This window comes from Peromyscus eremicus, chromosome 1 (genome assembly GCF_949786415.1).
Source record: "Peromyscus eremicus chromosome 1, PerEre_H2_v1, whole genome shotgun sequence".
Classification (NCBI taxonomy): domain Eukaryota; kingdom Metazoa; phylum Chordata; class Mammalia; order Rodentia; family Cricetidae; genus Peromyscus; species Peromyscus eremicus.
The window spans coordinates 20,346,993-20,369,514 of NC_081416.1; the positions used below are offsets into that span (position 1 = coordinate 20,346,993).

At 49.3% G+C, this 22,522-nt stretch overlaps 2 protein-coding genes across 4 annotated transcripts in view; both read right to left on the minus strand.

The window, feature by feature from the left end:
• Nucleotides 1-224: 224 nt before the first annotated feature.
• On the minus strand, nt 225-5,671 carry Ankrd2 (ankyrin repeat domain 2). Its single transcript, XM_059246546.1, has 8 exons — nt 5,573-5,671; nt 5,290-5,448; nt 5,088-5,195; nt 3,245-3,343; nt 2,826-2,924; nt 1,433-1,531; nt 1,151-1,249; nt 225-478 (listed from the first exon to the last, which is right to left on the minus strand). The coding sequence occupies exons 1-8, from the start codon at nt 5,639-5,641 to the stop codon at nt 332-334; spliced, it is 879 nt and encodes a 292-aa protein (XP_059102529.1). The 5' UTR covers nt 5,642-5,671; the 3' UTR covers nt 225-331.
• A 5,054-nt stretch (nt 5,672-10,725) lies between these two features.
• Ubtd1 (ubiquitin domain containing 1) overlaps nt 10,726-22,522 on the minus strand; it is a 58,552-nt gene continuing 46,755 nt past the window's right edge. For all 3 annotated transcript variants that reach the window (XM_059258054.1, XM_059258060.1, XM_059258045.1), the window contains exons 2-3: nt 13,230-13,457; nt 10,726-11,784 (exon numbers count right to left, since the gene is read on the minus strand). In XM_059258054.1, the coding sequence (XP_059114037.1) occupies nt 11,399-11,784; nt 13,230-13,457 (614 nt within the window). In that variant the 3' untranslated portion in view covers nt 10,726-11,398. The remainder of the gene's footprint in view (nt 11,785-13,229; nt 13,458-22,522) is intronic.

The following is a 22,522-nucleotide window of genomic DNA, read 5'->3' on the forward strand; positions in this document are numbered from 1 at the left end:
CACCTCTTGAGGATGGGGGGCAGAGGATGAGTATACCACAGAGTGAAGTATATCACAATCCTGGCCCAGGAATTAGAGGAGAAAAGTAGGATGATGCAGAAAAAGCAAGGCCATACCAGAGTAGGGAGACTTCCTAACTCAGGAGTCAAGGGACTCCCATTCCCCTTATCCCCAAGTTCACATCCAGTCTTCGCTCCTACGTGTTCGGACGCAAACACCACAGATAGCAAAGACAGCACTTTATTGCGTTGAGTCTGTGGGTGTTCCTCCCAGACTGGCTGCAGGCAACTAACTCATAGTAGGGGACTATTGCCCATCTGGGGGTAGGTATTTACTGGGCTGGTACCGGCTGGGGGGTCTCACGCCCACTCCCAGGCCTCTCCAGTCCGTTGTGTTCTGATTCTGGCTCAGGATGCTCCAGGGCATGCCGGGTGTCTGCTTGCCATAGCTGGACCAGGTCCGTGGGGGTCTTTCCTGCCTGGAGAAAACAGGACACTGTTCAGGCTTCAGCAGCCCAACAGAAATTGCTCTCAGCTCCATCAGTGGCTCTCAACTGGGGGCATCTAGTGGGCAGAGGCCTGCGATGCCTTATAACCATCCTACAATGCACAGGAAAGTCCCTCCATTATGAATTGCCCAGCTTCAATGCCTGCAGTGCTGAACACCCTTTCCACATGCTCCTGCTTTTCTCAATGTCTCTTAGCCTTTCTTGTGCCAGAAGAACCTTTCTATGCCCCTCTTTTGTGGCTGTTCTGTGGACCAAAAGATAGGCTTGGATCAGAGGACATCTATTCTCAGAACACCTGAGGCCCACCAAGAACCAACATGATGTGTTAGAATGGTCCCACCAACCAAGTACTTTGACTCTCTTCCAGCTGGACCTCCATGATTGGGCCTGAACACTGCGATCCCCTTTGCCCTACATGGGGACCTTGGGGAAGTCCTCTCACCACCTCTCCTACTGTTTCTCTGAACTTGTGGTCTGGACCTTGACACATAAAGAGAGACCTGGGAAGGTAGGTGATTAGGGTGTCATGGCCAATGGCATGTATACCTAGGCTGTGGCTGCCCCATGGCCTCTGCAGACCATCCACTAAGCGTCCACAGCTTTAAGGGCTCACCCTACCACCAGCAAGAGAAATCCACTCACCAGGTTCTTGGCCATCATGTCGGCCCCATGCAAGAGCAGCAGTTTGATGATTTTGTAGCGGTTGAGTCTCACAGCATCGTGCAGGGCACTGTCCCCTTCCTAGAGTAGGTGTAACACAGAGCATGACCCTTGAGGTCACTGGGTGAGTAGGGTTAGAGGAGATGGGCCTTGCTCAGAAGCTGCAGCCCTTGGGTCCTGTGAGGAAGGACTACATGCTCATGGCAGCCTGTGAGCTGCCCTTACACCCACAGTGGCTGAGCAGGGCAGGAAGCTAGCACTCACCCTGTCTTTGGCATTGATATCCAGACCCAGGGAAAGAAAGTGTTCCACAATCTCCACGTGTCCAGTACGGACAGCCACATGCAGGGGAGTGCTCAGTAGCTGTGTGGGGAGGAAGGAGGACTGTTGGCACATGAGTCTGGAATATGGTATCCTGGGGTGGGGAAACTATCTTATCTCTAGTTTAATCCTACTCCCAAGTCTAAGAGACAAAGCCTGAGCCTTGGATAGGAGACAACGGTACGACATGCCACTATCCTTCTCAGTGGTCTAATTATACAGCTTCAAGTGCTGTGTCCTCTGGCTAGCCTATCATGCTCCCCTCTTGCCTAGCAGTGAGCTACTACGGTCTACACTCTACTCTTTTTTATTTTTTATTTTTTATTTATTTTTATTTTTTTATTTTTTTGGTTTTTCGAGACAGGGTTTCTCTGTGTAGCTTTGTGCCTCTCCTGGAACTCACTTTGTAGACCAGGCTGGCCTCGAACTCACAGATATCCGCCTGCCTCTGCCTCCCGAGTGCTGGGATTAAAGGCATGCGCCACCACTGCCCGGCTACTCTTTTTTAAAAAGACAGGGTCTCACTATGTAGCCCAGGTAGCTGCAAACTCTCAATTCTCCTGCCTCTGCCTCCCGAGTGCTGGGATTGCAGAGGAGCACTACTATGCCTAGGTTCTTCTTTAATTAATTGACTTGTTTTTTCATTAGGGTGCTGAGGATTGAGCCTATGGTCTTGTACATGCTAGGCAAGGATGCTACTACTGAGTCACCCTCCCAGTCCATTCTTTTTAATATATTTTTTTTAATGAGACAGTCTCACTGCATAGACCAGGCTGGCCTTGAACTTAGAATTCCTCCTGCTTCTGCCTCCTGAGTACTGGAATTAAAAGTGTGTGCTACCATGCCCAGCTTCTTTTTAATAATTATATCAGATGTCATTAATTAAGGGATGACTGTGATAGACACAACAAAAACTTCGTATGTTAAAAAGTAATTTATTTACGAACATTCCCCTCCCAATCTATGTGGGAACGCCACAAGTTTTACAGCTGAAGAACTGTCTCAGAAGTCAAGGTTGCATGTAAAGAAATGGATGGATAGAAGGATGATAGATTAATAAGTAAATGAATAAATAAATTGATGGATGGGCAGGTGGATGATGAAGGACGGCATGATGTACAAATCCTGTCTCTTCCCACGAGAGCAGGTCTTTTGTCTCTCTCTCCTCTCAGCACTTGCTCCCAAGCTTCCTGAAGGGCCCTAAGCTTCTCCACAGCCACTCTAGAAACCAGGCTAGCCCACTGCTTGCCTACCACTGGCGTTTCCTTGCCATTTGCCACCCTCCACCCTCCCTGTGGCATCCCGATGTGTGCTGCACCGGGCCCCACAGCTTCACCTTGTCTCTCACGTTGGTGTTGGCTCCTCGGCTTTGCAGGAGTCTCACCACCTCCAGGTGGCCTCCACGGCAGGCCCAGTGCATGGCTGTGCAGTCCAGCTAGAAGGGATGGATGGGACGTAATGGCAGAGCTGTAGGGAAGAAAGCTCCCTGGGGAAAGGTTGAAGCCAAGAAGACAGAGGACACACACACACACACACACACACACACACACACACACACACACACGGGACAGGGAGTAGGACAGACAACCCAGGGACCAACTAGTCTCCAGGAAGAGTCACAGAGGCAACTCAGGGGGAGATGGGGCTTACCCAATGTCACAGAACACACAGAGGTAGGATCTGCCCCGACAGGAAGTAGAACTCTACTGATACTAGATCTACTTCTTACCTCCTACCCAACACCTGCCCTCTCACCCGATCCTGGAAGTCCACGGTGGCCCCACTCTCCAGAAGTTTCTCCAATATCTCCATGTGGCCCTCCAGGGAGGCACGATGCAGTGCTGTCCGTCGGAACTGCCCCAAAGAGACTGTCAGGCCTAAGCCCCAGGCCTGAGCCTATATCCCATCAAACTGAGCCCCAGGCCTGAGCCTATATCCTATCAAACCGAGGCCCAGGCCTCGCCAAAACTTGGGGCCCATGGGTTCTGTGTTCAGCCAGCTCTTACTCAGACTGGCACTCCAGCCTCTTCTTCATCCTTCCCCACGCAGCCACAGCCCTGCCTTTGCACAGCTGGTGCAGCTGGATGCTCTGCTGTGATGGCTATTCTGCCCTCCCTTGCTATGATGTTGGTGATGAACTGCAGCTCAGTGCCATGATTTCCCTGAGCCCTCTTTGCCAAGATGCTCCCCGGTGATTCCTGGGTCTAAGGGACATTGGCAGGTTGAACTCTGTTTCCCCCAGTGCTTGGCAGGGCCTAGACGCACAGGCCACACCTGATTACTGATTCAAGGAAGGAACAAATTTCCCTCTCTCAAGGCCAGTTTTTGCTTTGGATTCAGGGAACCTTCCTGCCATTATGCAAATCTTTCTATATGCTAATGTCTTTCATGGCCTTCCTCTTGTTTTTTCTTGTTTTGTACTCTTAGCTTATAGGAAATGGGAGAAAAAAGATTAAGACCCTGGAGGCAAAGGAACGGAAAAGATGTGACCTACTATAATGCAGAGTGGCCCAAGGGTGGGTGGCCGTTGGTAGGCTTGGTCCCACGAGAGAGGTGAGAGCAAGGAGCATCTTAAAAGTGCCAAGAAGCAATTTCAGAGGAAAAAAGTACAACAGGTTGCCGGGCGGCGGCGGCGCACGCCTTTAATCCCAGCACTCGGGAGGCAGAGCCAGGCGGATCTCTGTGAGTTCGAGGCCAGCCTGGGCTACCAAGTGAGTTCCAGGAAAGGCGCAAAGCTACACAGAGAAACCCTGTCTCGAAAAACCAAAAAAAAAAAAAAAGTACAACAGGTGACAGAAAAACTTAAAAACAGATGGTGGCCATAGTCGCACATGACATATTTCATGTTATATATTTCCACAGTAGAATAATAAAAATAGGGGCTGGGGTGTGACTCAGTGGTAGAGCACTTGCCTAGCACACACAATGCCCTGGCACTACAAACGATACTAACAATATTAATAAATAATTATAAGCCAGGCATGGTGGTGCATGGCTTTAATCCCAGAACACAGAGGCACAGGCAGGCAGATCTCTGTGAATTCAAGGACAGCCAGAGCTACACAGCGAGACCTTGTGTCAAAATAAATAAATATAAATAATTGTAAAAAGAAGCATGAGCGTGTGCCATGAGAAAGAGAAAGTATCCTATCTCAGCACGTGCTTTATAATCTTTCCACCCACTCAACACTTATTGAGGCACTCATGGTCCATTTGATCATTACATATTGGGAAGGCAGTAGACCATGTTCACCGTAGCAGAATCTGAATCTCGGAGAGACAACAGCCCAGCCACAGGTCCCACAGCTAGGAAGTGGAGACAGGATTTCCGCCCAATCTCCCCAGCCTGAGCTCTCTTAATTGGATTCCATTCCTTCATCTCCCATACAGAAACATGTGACATTTGTTATGGAGGTGGTCTGAGCTGGGGAAAAATCTAAAAAGCATTGGGGGAAATTGTGGAGTGAGGAAGGAAGCATCCACCCTAAGAACATCCATGTGTGTTCTCAAACGAGCCCAGAAATGGAGCTGATCCAGGACCTGCCCCGGGTATGGTGGTGGTCCTAAAGGGCAGGCGTGCACCGGAGGGAGTCATTACCTCATCACAGGTGTCTGCTGAACCTCCATCTGCCAGGTACTTGTCAATGACTTTCATCCTCCCCTCCACTGCAGCTTTCAGGAATGTTTCCTCATCCACGGGGCCAGTCTGCAGGAAGAGCATCCACTCACAGAGACTAGTAGGGAGATTTGGGGCTTCCCAGGCTCCCCCTGCCCACATTTGTCCATCCCAGGACCCTTACGATCTCCTCCGGCTCTGGAGGTGGCTCCTGGGCTGCAGCCAGTGCGTCTCGCTTCTTCTGCTTGCGCTTTTTCCTCAGTTCTATGAGGTTCTGGATTCCACCCACGTCAATGATCTCACGCCGCAGGTCCAGGGATGTCTTGCGCACGCGCTCTTGGCCCTACATGGGGATGGCACAGAGTGTGGGGAACTCGGATGGTACAGGAGCTGAGCGGGCATCGGGATGAGGCGGGTAGGGGTCTGGCTGCTCCGCCACTCTGTCCTGTCACGGGTTCCCCGCTTACCTTCACCTTTTGTAAAGCGGGACTCTGCATCCCAAGGCGCTTCTCTTCCTCTAGAACCAGCATGTCCATGGACAGCTTCCCAGGAGCGGCTCTTCGAAGTTTCTGGAAAGCCATTGAAAGCTATTTAAGATTATTTGGTGACAGCTATTGGTGTGGTTTTCAGCCAAGTGGAAGGTTATGAGAAATTTTTGTCAGGGTGTGGTAGTTCACACCTACAATCTCAGCACTCGGGAAACTGAAACAAGAGGATTGCTGCACTGGAGGGGGCCCATCTGGTCCACATAGTGAGTTCCAGGCTAGCTGGTGCTACATAGCGAGACCCTGTCTCAAAACCCAAAACAACAAAAACCACCACAACAAATCTAGCGTACCTAAGTCTATTGTATAAAATGTCATATTTCTTTATAACCTACACACATAGAGTCCTATAAACTTTCTTTTTTCTTTTCCAGACAGGGTTTCTCTGGTTAGCCCGGATTGTCCAGAATTCGCTTTGTAGATTAGGCTGGCCTCAAACTCAGAGATCTGTCTGTCTCTGCCTCCCAAGTGCTGGGATTAAAGGCGTGTGCCACCACCACTGGGAGGCTGTTCTGTATATTTTCATCTCAATATTACATATAATGACTAATACAATGTGAATGTTGTATTTTATTGTTTATGGGATAAAGACAAGGGGAAAAGTCTGCTCATGTTCATTACAGACTCAAACTTAAAAATTCCAAAGAGCTGGAAAGCTGGCTCAGGAGTTAAGAGCATGGGCTGCTCTTCAAAGGACCTGGGTTTGATTCCCAGCACCCACATGGCGGCTGTAATTCCATCTGTAATTCCAGTTCTAGGGAATCCAACTCCCTCTTCTGGCCTCTGCAGGCACCAGACATGCTTGTGGAGCAAGATATACATGGAGAAAAATATTCACACACATAAAGTTGTAAGAAAGTTTCCATCTATGGCTGTTTGAATCCAGAGAGGTAGGACCCGAGGATCCAGAAGTCCAATTGGGAAAAATCTCTTTTGGTGAGGTAATTGTGATCAGATGGTAGTTTTTGCTCCCCTCCCCCAGTATTGAACCCAGGCCCTGAACAGGCTAGGCAAGAGCTCTACCACTGAGCTACGGCCCCCAGTCCCATCATCTCTTTCCTTTTGCAAAGCCCTTTGGCAATATAAAAGCTTGCCAGTTCTATCAAGAACTGCATTTTCTCAGAAATGTTCAGCCCTGTGAAATCTAGAGCTTGGATGGAACAGCAGCTTCTAGCTTTCGTGGTCATGTAGTCATGGTATGATGAGCTCCTCTCTCCCCCTGAAGCTGGTTTTTCCAGGCTGCTTCTCCACTCTTAGTGAAGTTCTGGCACCCCCTTCCTGGAGTCTCCCAAGCAGCTCAGATAGTTATGAACCTAGGAATAGGTGCCCAGGATAAGGGTAACAAGGTAGGAGGTCGGCTGGGGAGAACTTGCCCCCCATGTGGCCCAGGCACCTTGCTCATTTCCCACTGACCCCTGGTGTTAGCTTCTCCCAGGGAGGGTTCTAGGTTTTATTTCTGATGCCTCCCATTTACTTTTATTTTTTGTAGTACTGAGCATGAAACTCAGGGCTTTACATGTCAGGTGAGTGCTCTACCAACAGCTACACCCCTCTCCAGTGTTTGTTTTGAAGGTCTCCTTGACTGCCTTTCTTGCCAGGTTTATATGATTCTATGATTTGGGGTCTCCCTGTGCTGGTCTCACCTGAAACAATGCTAAAACTACTGTTGTTTGTGGGACCCTGGCTTGGTGACTGGAAAGCATCCAGAGGGAGGACTTCTGGCTTAATCACCTGCTGTCTCTAGCATTCACTGTGACAGGGCCTGGCATGTACTGGTTGCTCACCCACTGCTTGTTAAATGAACGGACAAGGAATGAGTGAGTGCATAATGGCACGCAGACTCAGCATCTCTGGCGTCCTGTAGCTCTGGGCAAGGATGACCTTACCTGGTAAGCCACAACCCAAGGCGGCCTCTGTGCCTCTGCACCTACCAACATGAGGGGCCACAAGCTCCCTGTGAGGCAGGAGGGATTATTTATGGATTGTAGCACCACCCACTTCTTATTCAGGCTGCCTTTGGATTTGTGTTTGTGGGCTGGCAGAGTTTGCACTCAATGAATGCCTGTGAAATTGGATGCAGGTTTGTGAATCAAAACAAAACTCCCACCTGATTCCACAGACCACACTTCAGACGAGAGAGAATGCTTGTGAAGAGCTCGGCCCAGAGGCTGGCTCTGTGGGCGCCTGTGTCCTTGCAGCCCTGTGGCTATATTTGTTGGGTGAATGAATGGAAGAGGACTGCTCTGTGTCCCCTTGTGGAAGGTCCCAGTGTGTTGTGGCAGCACTCCAGAAATGACACAGCAGCATGACTCTCCTGCCCAGCAGCAACAGCCATGTGCACATGCTGGGGGCGGGGGTGAGAAGTGAGATTCCTGGAGGTCCAGGGATGTCCTGGTGCTGTCCACACGCCTCTTTGATAAATCTGAGTCACCTCTTCTCTTAAATGACCACTGCTGAGTTCCTGTAGTGCCCTCCCCCATCCACCCGCTGCAAAAAATTCTTTTCGGCGCCATCAGACCTGTCTCTAATACAAGTCAGATGTCACAACTCTCCCTCACTCTAACATTTAGTGGCTCCCCACTGCCCACAGGACATGCACCTCTTACCTGGGCTTCTCTAGTTTGTCCTCTGCCTCCTTCCCAACTTACTGTCACACATTCTCATTACTGCCATACCTTCACCATGAAAACTGCAGCTCCTCTCTCTCTCTCTCTCTCTCTCTCTCTCTCTCTCTCTCTCTCTCTCTCTCTCTCTCTCTCTCTCTCTCTCTCTCTCTCTCTCTCTCCCTGAAATACTCTCACCACATCCTGACTGCACGTAGCACTCCTAAAGGCCCAGCTCACATACTATCCTGCTCAGAGTAGTCCCAGAAGGCTGGAATGCCACCCACCCTGCTCATCACAACTGTCCCATTTTCTATTGGGCCATTTCTGCCTTCTTCTTAGTTGACTATGCAAAGAAGTGTTAGTTAAAATGAATGCCCACCTTCCTCTGTGCATTGGACTCTAGGCTCTTTTTTGGGGGGAGGCAATATTCTCACCATGTAGCCCACCTCTACATTATGGGTGTATACCACCACACCTGACTTGACTGTTTTGAATAGAATTTAGGGCAGGACAAGTCAGTACTCCAGCCCCACTTACTTATCCAAGAGAAAATGCACTTGGTGCCTTAGGCCTCAGCATGCACTGCCCACAGTCCTGGGTGAGCCCCAGCTGCCCTTCTCCATCTCCCTTCTCTACTCTTATCAGCTTATTCTCCTGGAACAACTAAACCGTGGAGGTGTTCCTACCCTGGCATCCAGGGGACAACTGGGGCGTGTGTGTCTCAGGACCCTCCCGACTTTCCCCGTACAGTGCAGTCTATCTCCTGAAGCCCAGGTGAGTGGGCAGGGTCTTGGGAAGGTCTGCCCCCTCCAAGTGCCTGTTTGAGGGGCTGAAGCCCCATCTCTCACCACCCACAATCCCATCAGGAGCATCCTGGTGTGGAAATGGGCCTGGCTGAGCCCCAGGCAATACCTGCCCAGCATGTTGCCTGCAGCCAGTCCTTCCCTTCCCAGGACAGTACAGATGGACTCCTTAACCTGGAGCCCTCCCTCCCCAACACCCTTCGCCCTGGCTCCCACCTCCGTTTCTTCCTCCTGGGCAAGCCGCTGCTCGATGAGCTCCGTGGCTCTCTGCACTGCCTCGGGACCCTCCATGGTGCCCTCCATGACTGCCTCAGCAGGCCACGGGGCACAGGGTCTTTATAGGCCAGAGCACCCACCACGCCCACTGGGCGCCTTTGTCATGAGCTCACGGGCTCAATTCTCCACCTGCGTCCCCCACCTGTCACCTTCACCTCGGACAGCCCCAGGGAGCATGGGAAACCACTGCCCAGGCCAGGGAAGCTGCCCCTCCCCTAACCTCTGGCCTACGGGAGCCAAAAGGCACAGCGCCCCAAGAGGACAGCTGCAGGAAGGGGTCCAGTGTCCTCAGTGCTGGGAACTGGCTAAGTCTTAGCCAGGGCGAATACGCTGCAAAAACGACCAACATGTTGCCATTGGCCTGGATGGCAGTGCCACCTGCTGGGTACCAAGAAATCCTGTCCAGCTAGTGCTGGACAGGGGCCCTGAAAACAACCAAACATGAGCCCCCAAAGACCTGCGTTTCTAGGGGCTCTGGGGACGTTCTCTAGGCAGGAGTTGGAGCAGCTGCTGCCCTCTGGTGGCAGCACACCCTAGTGAAGCATGGCTGCACTGACTAGCATGTCCATTAGCCAGCCATAAACAGACCCCGTCCATCTGTTTGCCTCTTCTTCCCAGGACCCTCAGCAGAACTTACAATGTTGCTTTAAGAGAAGACTCCCGGGAAGCCAGAGCGCAGAGCCAAGGCCAGCTGACAAGGAGTACTATTTAATGCCAGGCTGCCTTGGGCGAAGCTGGCCACACTCCCTAAAAACAAAGAGTACGTGGAGGAAAGGCAGAGACCTGCACTCTCTGAGCTCCACACCTGGGACTTGCAGCCTGCAGCCCTGGGTCACTGTGACCCAGGTTTAACCTGCCACTGGACTGCAGATGCCCCAGCTCTGAGCTTCCACAACCACGAGTGACGCCCCTAGTGACACCTTATCTGAGATTCCCTTCTATAATGCACACAGTTCCCCAGAGGAAACCCGAGGAACAGACAGACCCCCCGTCCGGCCCTGGCTCGCACATTTCTGAAAGCTCTGCTCAGACACAGCAGGGCACTGTATCTCCTCCATCTCCAAGCTGGCACTGCAGGGCAGCAGACGCATAGCTCACGCTGCCTTCTGTGGGCGCTCCTTTACTCTTTCACATGTGCCCCCCATTTAACTGTCCCAGCAACTGCTGCAGGAGGCAGGGCAGGTGGTGGCACCTCCACTTTAAAAAAAGCAAAATGCGTTTGGAGGTAAAGTGGCTTTTTTCAGGACCCACGGGAACACAGAGGGGTTGGACCAGGGCCCACAAGAAGGACAGCTCAGGTTGGATGCTCTACTGTGCCCATCTGTTCCCAAACCAGCAGGAGCTCTGGGCTCCATCATGCTGTGGAATGCAAAGTCAAGGACTAGGCGAGGAGGAGCAAAAGGCTTTATTGATAAAATGCAGATGTGTCTGTACACAGGGCTCTGCTGGGGCTATGACCAGGCTACAGAACCTGCCTGGGTTACCGTTGGGGATGGCCCTGTGCAGACCACTGCCATAAAGCCTGGCTACCTGGCCATCTGCCTCATCTCTGCCGATTGTGCTGGGTGCAGGGAGAGGCAGAGAGGCCCGCCTCAAGCTCTCCAAGCCCTGGGGCTCACTGGTGATTCCCTCCCCTCCAGGGGACTGGCACTGTGCCCAGGGCAGAGTCATGGTGAGGGACAAAGGGGGGGAGACAGCAATTGCTTCCAACCCTGAGCAGAAAACTGGAGTGAGCACAGTGGTGGCACCAGATGACAGATCTGGGGTCCAGGGTTTGTAGGCCGGCCCCCACGGCGCCAACCCGTGGTGGAGAATGCCAGTGCCTTTTCTCCGACAAGGTTGGCAAGGCCTGTGTGTGGCAGGCAGCTCTGTGGATCCAGCACCCTGGAAGGCAAGTCCCTTCGTGGCTCACTAAGAGCCACATAGCAGGGTGGCAGGAGGTGCCCCTGAAGAAGACAACAGTGCTGGAAGGCAGCCACAGGCCGGAGCCTTGTGCGCCAGGCCTAGGCCCCACAGCCTGCAGGGGACCTCCATGGCCTCTCTTCCCAGGAGTCAGCTGTCTGTCAGTCCTGGGGTGGTGGGGGCTGGTTGATGATGACCTGGATGACAAAGTCTTTTTGAATCTTGGTTTCCTGGAGCCGTGTGCGGTCTGTAAGCAGCTTCCCAGAGAAGAACCATCTCTGCCAGGATGGCTCGATGCCCTCCTGGCTGTGCAGCTGCCTCTTGAGCTGCCCCACTGTGTCGGGCAGGCTGGCGCTGAGCCTCACGTCCTTGCCTGTGGAGAGGCGTACTTTCAGTGGGAATTCTCGGCGCACACTGGGGGTGGGCTCAGGGGGCTCCAGGCTCTCCTCCTCCGTGTGCTCCAGCAGCAGGTTCACAGGTGGTGACAGGCAATAGATGGGCAGTTGGTATCGATTGCCCAGCTCATCATAGCACTCACAAAGGGTTCCTGTGGAAAAGGCAGGGCAATCAGTGTAGTCTGGGGACCTGCTGTCATGCACAGAATCCCGTGTCCCCAAATTCCTATGTTGAAGCCAATTTGGAAGTAATAAGGTTACATGAGTAAATGATAACGTTGGGATAATCTGATGGGATCAGTTTTCTTACAAGGAAAGGCCCCAGAGAACTCTCCGCATCCTCTCTCTCTGCCTGCCTGCCATGTGAAAACGGCAAAGAGGAGAGAACCCTCACCAGAACTAAAAAGGCTGGCACTTTCTCCTTGGACTTTCCAGCTTCTGGAATTGTGAGAAACAGATTTCTAGTGTGTAAGGACCTGTTTGTGGTACTTTGTTACAGCAGATTAACTCACCCACCACAGCTACCTCACAGTCTCCAGTCTTACCCCAGTCAGGACTCTCTGGGACATCCTTATGACTAGAAGAACACGGGGCTGGCTCCATCAGTCATTTGTTTATTCAACATTTTGGCTGAGTACACATGCTAGGTGCTGGGCTGAGCCCCAATTTCCTTACTGCTATAATGTAATGCAAGTGGGATGCCTTCACCGAGTCTTGAGCACCCCCTAAGTGCTTGTACTGGACTAGGTGATATTATGCACATCCTGAACAATCCTTTGTGGTTGCAAGAGGCTCAGGTTTTAATGTGAGACAACCTCTGCTCAGGGCCACACAGCTAGGAAAGGTCACAGGAAAGGCCAGTCAAGACCTAGGTCTGTGACTGGAGTTCTACAGCTGCTTTCCCTTCACAGCCTAATGAGGGTGCTAGGAACTTAAATGAGACAATGCAGCACAAAGTTCCAGATCAGGACCTCAAATGCTCTGAGACCCTAAGTACCTCCAGCAAGCCTTTAGTTCGTAAGGCTTTAATATATATACATATATATATATATGTATATATATATATATAATTTATTTATTTTTATTTTATTTGCATTTGGTACTTTGCCTACACGTATGTCTGTGTCAGGGTGTCAGATCTTGGAGTTACAGTTGTTAGCTCCCATGTGGGTGCTGGGAATTGAACCCAGATCCTCTGGAAGAACAGTCAGCGCTCTATCTCTCTAGCCCAGCTTGCAGGTTCTATTGGTGTGTTTCTGTCTTCTCATTAGGCAAAAGGGGATCCTGTCCTTCCCTCCCTCCTTCCTTCCTCAACAGTCTCATATAACCCAGACTGGCCTTGAACTTGAACTTCAGACTCCCCTGTGCTGGGATCACTGGCATGTGCTATACCATGCCTAGTTTTATATCTTGTGTTTCTTGTTCATGCCAGAAAGAGCTGTTTAAATGAACACGACAGCCATACATATATGCATATTCCTCCATCCCCACCAGCTTAAAGAGACTACTGACACCTGGTGGCTTTCCTCCACCTCCATGTTAATGAACCCCGACACCCCCAGCCCCTGCAAGGGTGGAGTCGGCGCTGCTTGCTTACCATGAGGCAAAGTGATGCTGGCTCCATCCAGGATGGCCTGAGCCAGCTCATGGTCATTAGCTTCAGCAGCATAGGCGGCAGCCTTGAGGGCATCCCAGATCTCCTTGCGGCCCTCAAAGGCAGGAGCTGTGTCCCAGAACTCGTCCCGCTTGCTCCGCAGCTGCCCATCCGTCATGGGGTAGTCACTCTTCCACTTGAGCCGCTCCTTCTTCAAGGGCTCATTCCGTCCTGGGCAAGACAGACACAGGCTCAGCATCCCAGCGCCACTTAAGCTGGAATTTGCCCCTCGCTGTCCCCGGCTTCTCAGGCACTTTCCTGCACTGCTTCCTACGCATTTAGGGCACTGGGACACTTTCTTAATAGCAAGGACAAGTTAGGCATACGAAATACATTTTTCGGCCAAGCATGTTCTTGTCTCTTTTATTTATTTTATATGTGTGTACCATGTGCATGCCTGGTGCCCAAGGAAACCAGTAGAGAGTGTTAAATCTCCTGGAACTGGAGTTACGAGCGGCTGTCAGCTGCCACGTGGGAGCTCGAACTGGACCTGGGTCCTCTGTTAGAGCAGTAAGCACTCAACCACTCCCCATCTCTTTAGCCCCCGAGCCAAGCATGTTCTGTAGAGATGTACCATACCTCATCTTACAATATACCTCTAAGTCCATCATAATTGAAAATATTCTGAGACCAAAACACACACAGAGCCTATAATCTACAGACCATCACAGCTTAGCGACACAGTCCAGGCTGAGTGTCAGCTGTTTCCACAGTGGTGGTTTCAGCTGCCACCCAGCATGGGGAGGTGTGGACTGGACATTGCTAGCAGAAGAAAAGATAAAGACTAAAAGCTGAGGTGTGGTTTCTACCGATTGTCACTTCTGCATCTTCTAAAATCAAAAGCTCTTGGGTTGATGAAAACTATGGTGCTAGTGGACTTTCCCGGCTTGCACACTTGTACACTACTGACACAGGTCTGCATCCGAAAGCAGCTAGTGGACTTTCCCGGCTTGCACACTTGTGCACTACTGACACAGGTCTGCATCCGCAAGCAGCTAGTGGACTTTCCCAGCTTGCACACTTGTGCACTACTGACACAGGTCTGCATCCGCAAGCAGCTAGTGGACTTTTCCGGCTTGCACACTTGTGCACTACTGACACAGGTCTGCATCCACAAGTAGCCCCGCTTCATTATAAAACGTCTGAACTGTGATGACGGGCCCCTCTTTTAAGCCTTTAAAGAGGATCATGGGAAGAATTACCTTACTACAAAATCCAACCCCCTGTGACTTGGGAGGGGAAAAAAAAGTCATCGTATGCCCAACCTTATAAATAGCTAAAACAATACTTTAAAAGTCCACAAAGCAGAACTTAAAGGGCTGCCATTGGTCCCCTCTACCTTTTGCTAGAAATAAACTTTAAACCAAGGAGAAACCCAGTAACATCAACCATTTACAGCCAAGTGTGCCAGAATACAGGTAAGTTCTTGGAACTCAAGATCTTTCTTCCTTAAAAAACAGCTTTCTGCATACTGGGCAAGCACCCTGCCACAGAGCTACACCTCAAAACAACCCAACAGATGGGAAAACCAAAAGTCTGTCATTTGTCTAAAGCCAAACAGATACTGAATGTACGGCTTTCTGACTCCAAGCCCAGCCCCTTACCACTGCACTATGCTGCCATTGGGAGAAAATGACTTAGAATTCTATCATTCAAAAGGAATGGCTGGCTGGGCAGTGGTGGTGCACGCCTTTAATCCCTGTACTCTGGAGGCAGAGGCAGGCAGAGCTCTGAGTTCAAAGCCAGCCTGGTCTACAGAATGAGTTCCAGGACAGCCAGGGCTATATGGAGAAACCCTATTTCAAAACCCCAAACCCACCCCTCCCACACACAGAACCCCCCTCCCCACACACAGAACCCCCCCCACACACACCAAAGCAAAACAAAAAAGGAATGATTGTTAACAAGTCAGGGGTGTTGTGCTCACCTATAATTCCAACATTTTGAAGTTAGGGGCAGGAGGATCAGGGCTCAAGGTCATCTTTGCCTACATAGTAAGTTCAAGGCCAGCCTGGACTATGTTTTGCCTCAAAAAACAAACAAACAAATAAATAAAAAAGTCTATTTATTTGCTTCTCTTGAGTACAGGAGTGTGTCAGGATACTATTAAGTATACTGCTTTACACTCCTTTTCCTAGAAAGGAGTTAAGATATTTTCATGCCAATATACAATTTCAACTTTCCCTTTACTTCATTTTATATTACTGTCAACTTTCCACGTGACTAAAAATTATGAACAATCTGAGACTGCAGAGCTGGCTCAGCAGCTAAGAGTGAAGGGAGTAGGCAAAAGCACCTTGTCCTAAGTACTGCCATTTTGACTCTAGATTCCATTTTACCTGCAGAGTGAAACAAAGTTCAGGTTCCCAACACCAAGGGGAGCTGGGAATCTTCCAATAGCTGACCCATCTCCTCCTTAGACAACAGAAATAGTCTGTTATGCCCCTTAGTTCTCTAAAGCATTATGGCTGTTCCAAACAGAAAGAACAAAAGAATCAAAGAACAAATGATTGGTTGAACTGAAAAGCTTACATTCTGTGTCGGTTGACAAGGATGGAACACACAGGAAAGCCCCTAGTCTTTGAATCCTGATTAGTGGAAAACTGCAGCTGTGACCTGCCAACAGGTGTTTGTGGGGTTTGTGCCCCTGCTCGGGGCTGCCAGGAGCAGCAAGGCTCCGAGTCCTCGTCCTGCAGCCTGATGGATCAGTGGCTCCACTTATGTGGTGATTTATTAGACCGGTAAGTGTTGTCTCTCCTTCCGCATGGTGCACAACAGACAAGGTGTAACAAGAGCGCTGGCTGAACTTCCGGAGGGCTGTCTGCTTCCCAGCTCCCACATGCCAGCACACAACTGTCTGAAATTCCAGAGCCAGGAAACCTAACGCCCTCTTCTGGCCTCCACAGGTACCAGGCATGCACTCAGTGCACAGACTTACATGTTTACTTACGGTGCAAACACTCACACACATAAAATTATTAATATCTTATTGCTCTACCACATAGTTGTGATGACCATTTTCTTTTCTTTTTGTAGTGCTAGAACTGAGCCCAGGGCCTTGGACATACAGATGATTGTTTTATTTTTGAGGTGCATTCATGATCTAATAATTAAAAAAAATAATAGCCAACCAATTCCTACAGCATGTGAAGAAAATTATTTCTGTTAAGTGTCATTTTTCTTGTTACCCAGTTCCAAATGATCTCCAATACAATTCCAGACCATGGTCAAGACTGAGGGTGGAGGCTTCTGTCCCTCAAGGGACAGAACCTGGAGGTTCAGACATCTCAACCTAAGAGCTGAGAACTCACAGGAGCTAGGTGAAGCACCCAAGTTCTCCTTGGCCACACAACAAGTTAAAGGCCATCCTCACCTACCTAGCAAGTTCAAGGCTGTGCTCTCAACAGAGTCATGCTACTGGCTGTGGCCAAGGTGCACTGGTTTGCTCCCATTGGCAGGGGCAGGAGTGGAGTCACTCAGTGCAAGAGCATGCTTCTCAATGACCACCACTGATGCTTCTTATTTATGTACACTAGCCCATCCCAGTCTTGCAGCCTTAGGCAGTAGGTACCAGGATGTGATTTCACAGACGACAGGGCAGATGCAGAGACTACATGGCCTGCCTGAGGCTGGAGTGAGAGGTTTTACTAAATCCTGTGGCTTGTACTCCAAAATACACAGTCCCCTGTGTGTGAGTAGAAAACTGTGGCCAACATTCAACGGAAAGCAGTCCTAGGAAATAAATCCTCTTTAGAAGAAAACAACTTCAAACCAGGCCTTGAAAATACCCAACAGAGGCCAGTGTAGTGGTACACACTTTAATCCCAGCACTTAGGAAGAAGAGGCAGGAGATCTCTGAGTTCAAGGCCAGCCTGGTCTACAGAGTGAGTTCCAGGACAGTTGGAGCTACATAGCAAGATCCTGGGGGTGGGGGTGGGGCAACAGAGGCAGAGTGGTGGCCCATGCCCCCAGTACTCAAAAGACAGAGGTTGTAGGGTCACAAGTTTGAAGTCAGCAAGTATTACACAGTGAGTTTCTTGCCAACCTAGGTTACCCAGTGAAACCTTCTCAAAAAACAAAACAAACAAACAAAAAACCCCAACAAAAATAAAGGTCACAAGATGCAATAAATAAAGCAGTATGAGTCTGAGCCAGTGGGTGGCAGAAGAATCAGGCTTACCAGTACTTCAGACTGGGATTTACAGCAGGTTATCAAATAGCAAAGTTAAGAAATAAGAGTCAGCCGGGCAGTGGTGGCGCATGCCTTTAATCCCAGCACTCGGGAGGCAGAGCCAGGCGGATCTCTGTGAGTTCGAGGCCAGCCTGATCTACAGAGCAAGATCCAGGACAGGCACCAAAACTACACAGAGAAACCCTGCCTTGAAAACACCAGAAAAAAAAAAAAAAAAAAAAAAAAAAAAAAAAAGGAAGGAAGAAAAAAAGAAAGAAAGGAGTCTTTAAAACATGAGCCAAGGAAAGGGGATTATAAAGACCTCACAGAATTTAAAAGAGCCTTCTAGGACTGCTAGAGGTTAAAAAAAAAAAACAGTCACAGGGTAACAATGGGAAGGAAGCAAACCTTATGGAAATTATCCAGGAGTTAGGGAATGGCTCAGTGGGTAAAGGTCTTTCCATGCAAGCATGAGGAACTGAGTTTAGATTCCTAGCACCCGTATGAACGTCAGACCTAGAAGCCAGCCAGTTCACCCAGTGAACTCTGTGTCACTGAGATCCTGTTTTAAAGCAAGGTGGAGGGTGTTAGATGACATCTAGCATTGGCCTCTGCACATATGTGCACTGCACAGGCACATGTCATCTAGATGTCTATTCCCTAACCTGACCGACCTAGCCATTTAGTTCAATTCTGGCAAAGTTATTTTTTATGCTTGAGGACAGTTTTATTAGTGATGAAAAGGGAATTACCCTAGATCAGGCAAGCTAGAAATCTCAGCAGCTGCCTGGAGGACGGAGCAAAGGGAAAAAGCCATGCTGTCTGAGTTAGCAGCATGGAGGCCCCCACATGGCAGCAGGCAGCAACACAGCAGGGATGGAGGCCTCAGAGACAAAGTCAGGCAGCCCAAAGTGTCGGAAAAAGCATACTTAAGTTCTTGCCAGGATCTGAAAGAAAATGGAAAAGTGGTAATTTTCTGAGAACTTCATGGCAGCTCGGCTCATAAGGACTGCCATGAAGCTGCTTTTTAAAATGATTTATATTTAATTGTGTGTCTCTGTGTGTATATGTGAGTGTAGGTGCTGACAAAGAGGATGCTGGATCCTCTGAAGCTGAAGTTTCAGCCAGCTGTGAGCTACCAGATGTGGGTGCTGGGAAGCCCAACTCAGATCCTCTGACAAAGCAGAATGTGCTTTTAGCCACATAGCTATTTCTCTAGACCACCAATAAAGTTTTGTTATTGTTGTTTTTTGTTTTTCAAGACAGAGTTTCTCTGTGTAAACCCTGCTGTCCTGGAATTCACTTTGTAGACCAGGCTGGCCTTGAATTCAGAGATCCACCTGCCTCTGCCTCAGAGTGCTGTGATTAAACGTGTTTGCCACCACCCCTGACTCTCAATAAAGTTTTTTTTTTTTTTTTTTTTTTCGAGACAGGGTTTCTCTGTGTAGTTTTGGTGCCTGTGTCCTGGATCTCGCTCTGTAGACCAGGCTGGCCTCGAACTCACAGAAATCTGCCTGGCTCTGTCTCCCGAGTGCTGGGATTAAAGGCATGTGCCACTGCCACCCAGCTTCAATAAAGTTTTTTTTTTAATTTTTTATTTATCATTTTCTTTTTTTAAAAAAAGATTTATTCACTTATTATGTATACAATGTTCTGCCTGCATATATGCCTGCAAGCCAGAAGAGGGCACCAGATCTTGTTATAGATGATTGTGAGCCACCATGTGGTTGCTGGGAATTGAACTCTGTACCATCTGGAAGAGTAACCTGTACCCTTAACCACTCAGCCATCTCTCCAGCCCTCAATAAACTTCTTAACTGGGAGTTTTCTCCAAGGAAATGGAAGGCTAATTCTAAAATTTTTATAAATGTTTATAGGAGAAATGGCTCTGTGGGTAGGGCACTCGCTCTATAAGCGTGAAGCCTGGAGTTCGGGTGTCCAGAGCCAAGTGTAAGTGCCCTCAGTTTGGTACGGAGACAGGAGAATCACTGGGGCTTACTGGCCATCAGCTTAGCTCTTCAGGTCAATGAGAGAGCCGGTCCTAAGGGAAAAAGGTGGAGGGCAATAGGAGAACATCTGACATTCTCCTTTGTTGGCCTCTGAGAATGGACATGCGCATATATCACACATACACATTTCCACACACATAAAACAAGAAAGGGAAGGAAGGAAGAAGGGAATATTTGTGTGGAAGAACAAAGCTGCTTCTGCACAAGAATATAGTAGGTTGGCCTACACTGCCATTATCAAGGCCCAGTATAATTTTACAGTCATCACAATAGGACAGACAAACAGGCCAAAAGAACAGAAAGAGAGCCCAGAAATGGACCCAGGTACACATACCACCTTGCTTACAGCAAGAAAGAACATTGCTGAAGCGGGACAGGGGTAGAAGGTGGGCTATTTGGTGTGCGTGTTGGGGTTACAGGTTTTCCATACAGGAAGACCAAACAATCCCTACACCCTCTACCACCCACAAAAGAAACAGTTGGGAACACATTTTTGGGATGAACTTTGGTTTGAAGACATTTTTTGCCCTGAGCAAGGAAGTAGTTCCCCTTGTGATGCCTGTGCCCTTTGCTCCTGCTTCTTTGGGTCTTGGTGACTACTCCTTGATCAGCGCAGTGATCCATCAGGAGACATGGCTAGGAGCAGGGATGCCCTGGAGGATGCCCGGGTGTGACCTTCTACTCTCTGCTCATGCTCTTCGGCTTCTTGAGCCTTTCCATGGTTTTCCTTGCTGCTACATGTCCTCTGTCTGTCTGCTGCTGCTTCTAGCTTGGCCAGAGGTCAGGTCTGGAGATGGGCAACTCCTAACCTGCTGAGGACTGAGGAAAACGATACAACTGAGTGTCAGTACCATCTTTTGTCCTTTCTTTCCTTTTCTATCAGACAGGGTGCACACCTTTAGTTCTAGCACTCAGGAGGCAGAGGCAGGCGGATCTCAATGAGTTTGAGGCTACAGGACAAGTTCCACAACAGCCAGGGCTACACAGGGAAACCCTGTCTCAAAAACCAAAACCAACTAACCAACCAACCAACAAACAAAACCCCTAAAAATGTAGGTGAGAATGTGGCCCTGAACTCCTAACCCTAACCCTCCTGTCCTAACCCCCTCCCCATGCTAGAATGACAGAAATGTGCCCACATGCTCTGTTAGGCACAGGTTTCCTACAGAAGACCTACGTAAGCTTTGGGACATTTTAAACATTACCTCAGCTGGGCCTGGCAACTGAGGTTACTGAGTTGTGACCCTAAGGACATAACATCTGAACTGTAACTATGCACACATACCTCTCTCCTGGGTACTGCCTGTGTAACGGATTGTTATTAACAATAACATCCCTGTGGTGGTCTGCTGCACAACTGTGAGGACCCACATAAACCCACATAAACTCTAGAACCCACATAAAGGCAGGGCGTGGCAGTATGGTGTCTGTAACCTGAGTGCTTCTATCCCACCTTGGAAGCTGTCTTTGTTCACAGCCTCTTTGGGGGGGATGCTGCTATGTTCATAAACCTCTTAAACAACCTCCGGGGTTCTCTCTCCTCCACCCAGACAGCAGCTAACTTTCTCAAGTGTCATTTACATTTCTTATCCATGGGTTGACACTGCACATGAACCTTTCCAAGTATCCACAGCACTCACAGCGACCCGTGATACAAGGCCTTACACGCTTCCCTCATCCATGGAGGGTCTTCTTGACATGAGACAGTACAACAGGGTGGTGAGGCAGAAGCAAAGGGTCGGCAGAGTTAACACCACAGAAGCAAGACCCCAGCCGGCGGCTCCAGTGTTGTTCCTCTCTGTGCCAGCAGAGGGCAGTGGAAGCATCTCTGGGCCAGCTTGGTGCCTTCATGAGTGGGTCAAATGCAGCATAAAAGTATCAGCTCTCTAGGCACAAACGTGAACACTCACAGGACACATGCCTGGATGTCTGAGCCCCACACACTGGTGTGCACAATCAGACAAAATCCAAAACAGAAAAGGAAGTCTTTCACCTAAGCATGTAAGTTAATCGATGATGGCTTTCTTTGTTTTGTTTCGTTTTTTTAAGACAGGGTTTCTCTGTACAGCTCTGGCTATTCTGGAACACTCTCTATAGGCCAGGCCGCTTCATCTGCCTCTGCCTCCTAAATGCTGGGGTTAAAGGCATGTGCCACCACACCCGGCTTTGATGATGGCTTTTAAATTTTACTTTCAAGATATTTTGTAGGTAGTTGAATCAAACAAAACAACAACAAATTGAGGCTGGGGAAGTGACTTAGTGAGTAAAGTACTTGCTACATAAATGTGAGGACCTCAGTTCAAATCCCCAGAACCCACGTAAAAGCAGGGCAAGGTCGTGCAGGTCTGTAATCCCTGTGCTTCATCTACAGTGAGCTGCAGGGCACCGCCTCCCCCAACACCGGCCAGCTAGCCTGGTGTACCCAGCAGCAGACAACAGAGACTGGTTCAAACCAAGTGGAAGGTGAGGGCCACAGCCTGATCCTATGACTGCCACTAGAGTTGGGGAGGAGACAGGAATTAGGCCCTTTCCGCTGAGGACTCAGAGGCATTCAGTTGGAGGATTCATGGAGACAGGATCTTCTCTTTTGGGCTGAGGAGTTGGCGAGGTGAGAAGTGGCTGTGGCTTGTTTCCTCTGATCTTCAGGCAAGTTTTTATTAGAGTACAACAAGATATCACCACAGTATCGAAAAAATATGAAAATTCATATGCCACATAAATTGTTATAAATCTTATTATTAAGCCCATTTATTTGATACACTATCAAAAGAACTAAAGTATATCCCTTTGGCTCAACTTTTGGCTTTCTAGGAATTCATTCTAAGAAAAGAGCACTGTGACAAAGCTGTTCAACTCAGCATGGTCTTAGCAGAGAAAGCTGGAACAACTGAAATTCACACGACCAGGGAAAGAGGAAATAAAACTCGTGTCTGTACCAAGCCATTGGTGGCAGCCACTTTGTAACGAGGAGGAAAGATTCTAGAACAGCAAGTGTTCTGTTCCCCAGCTTTGGCTTCTAAAAAGTATGCATAATTATATAAATATTAAGAGGACCA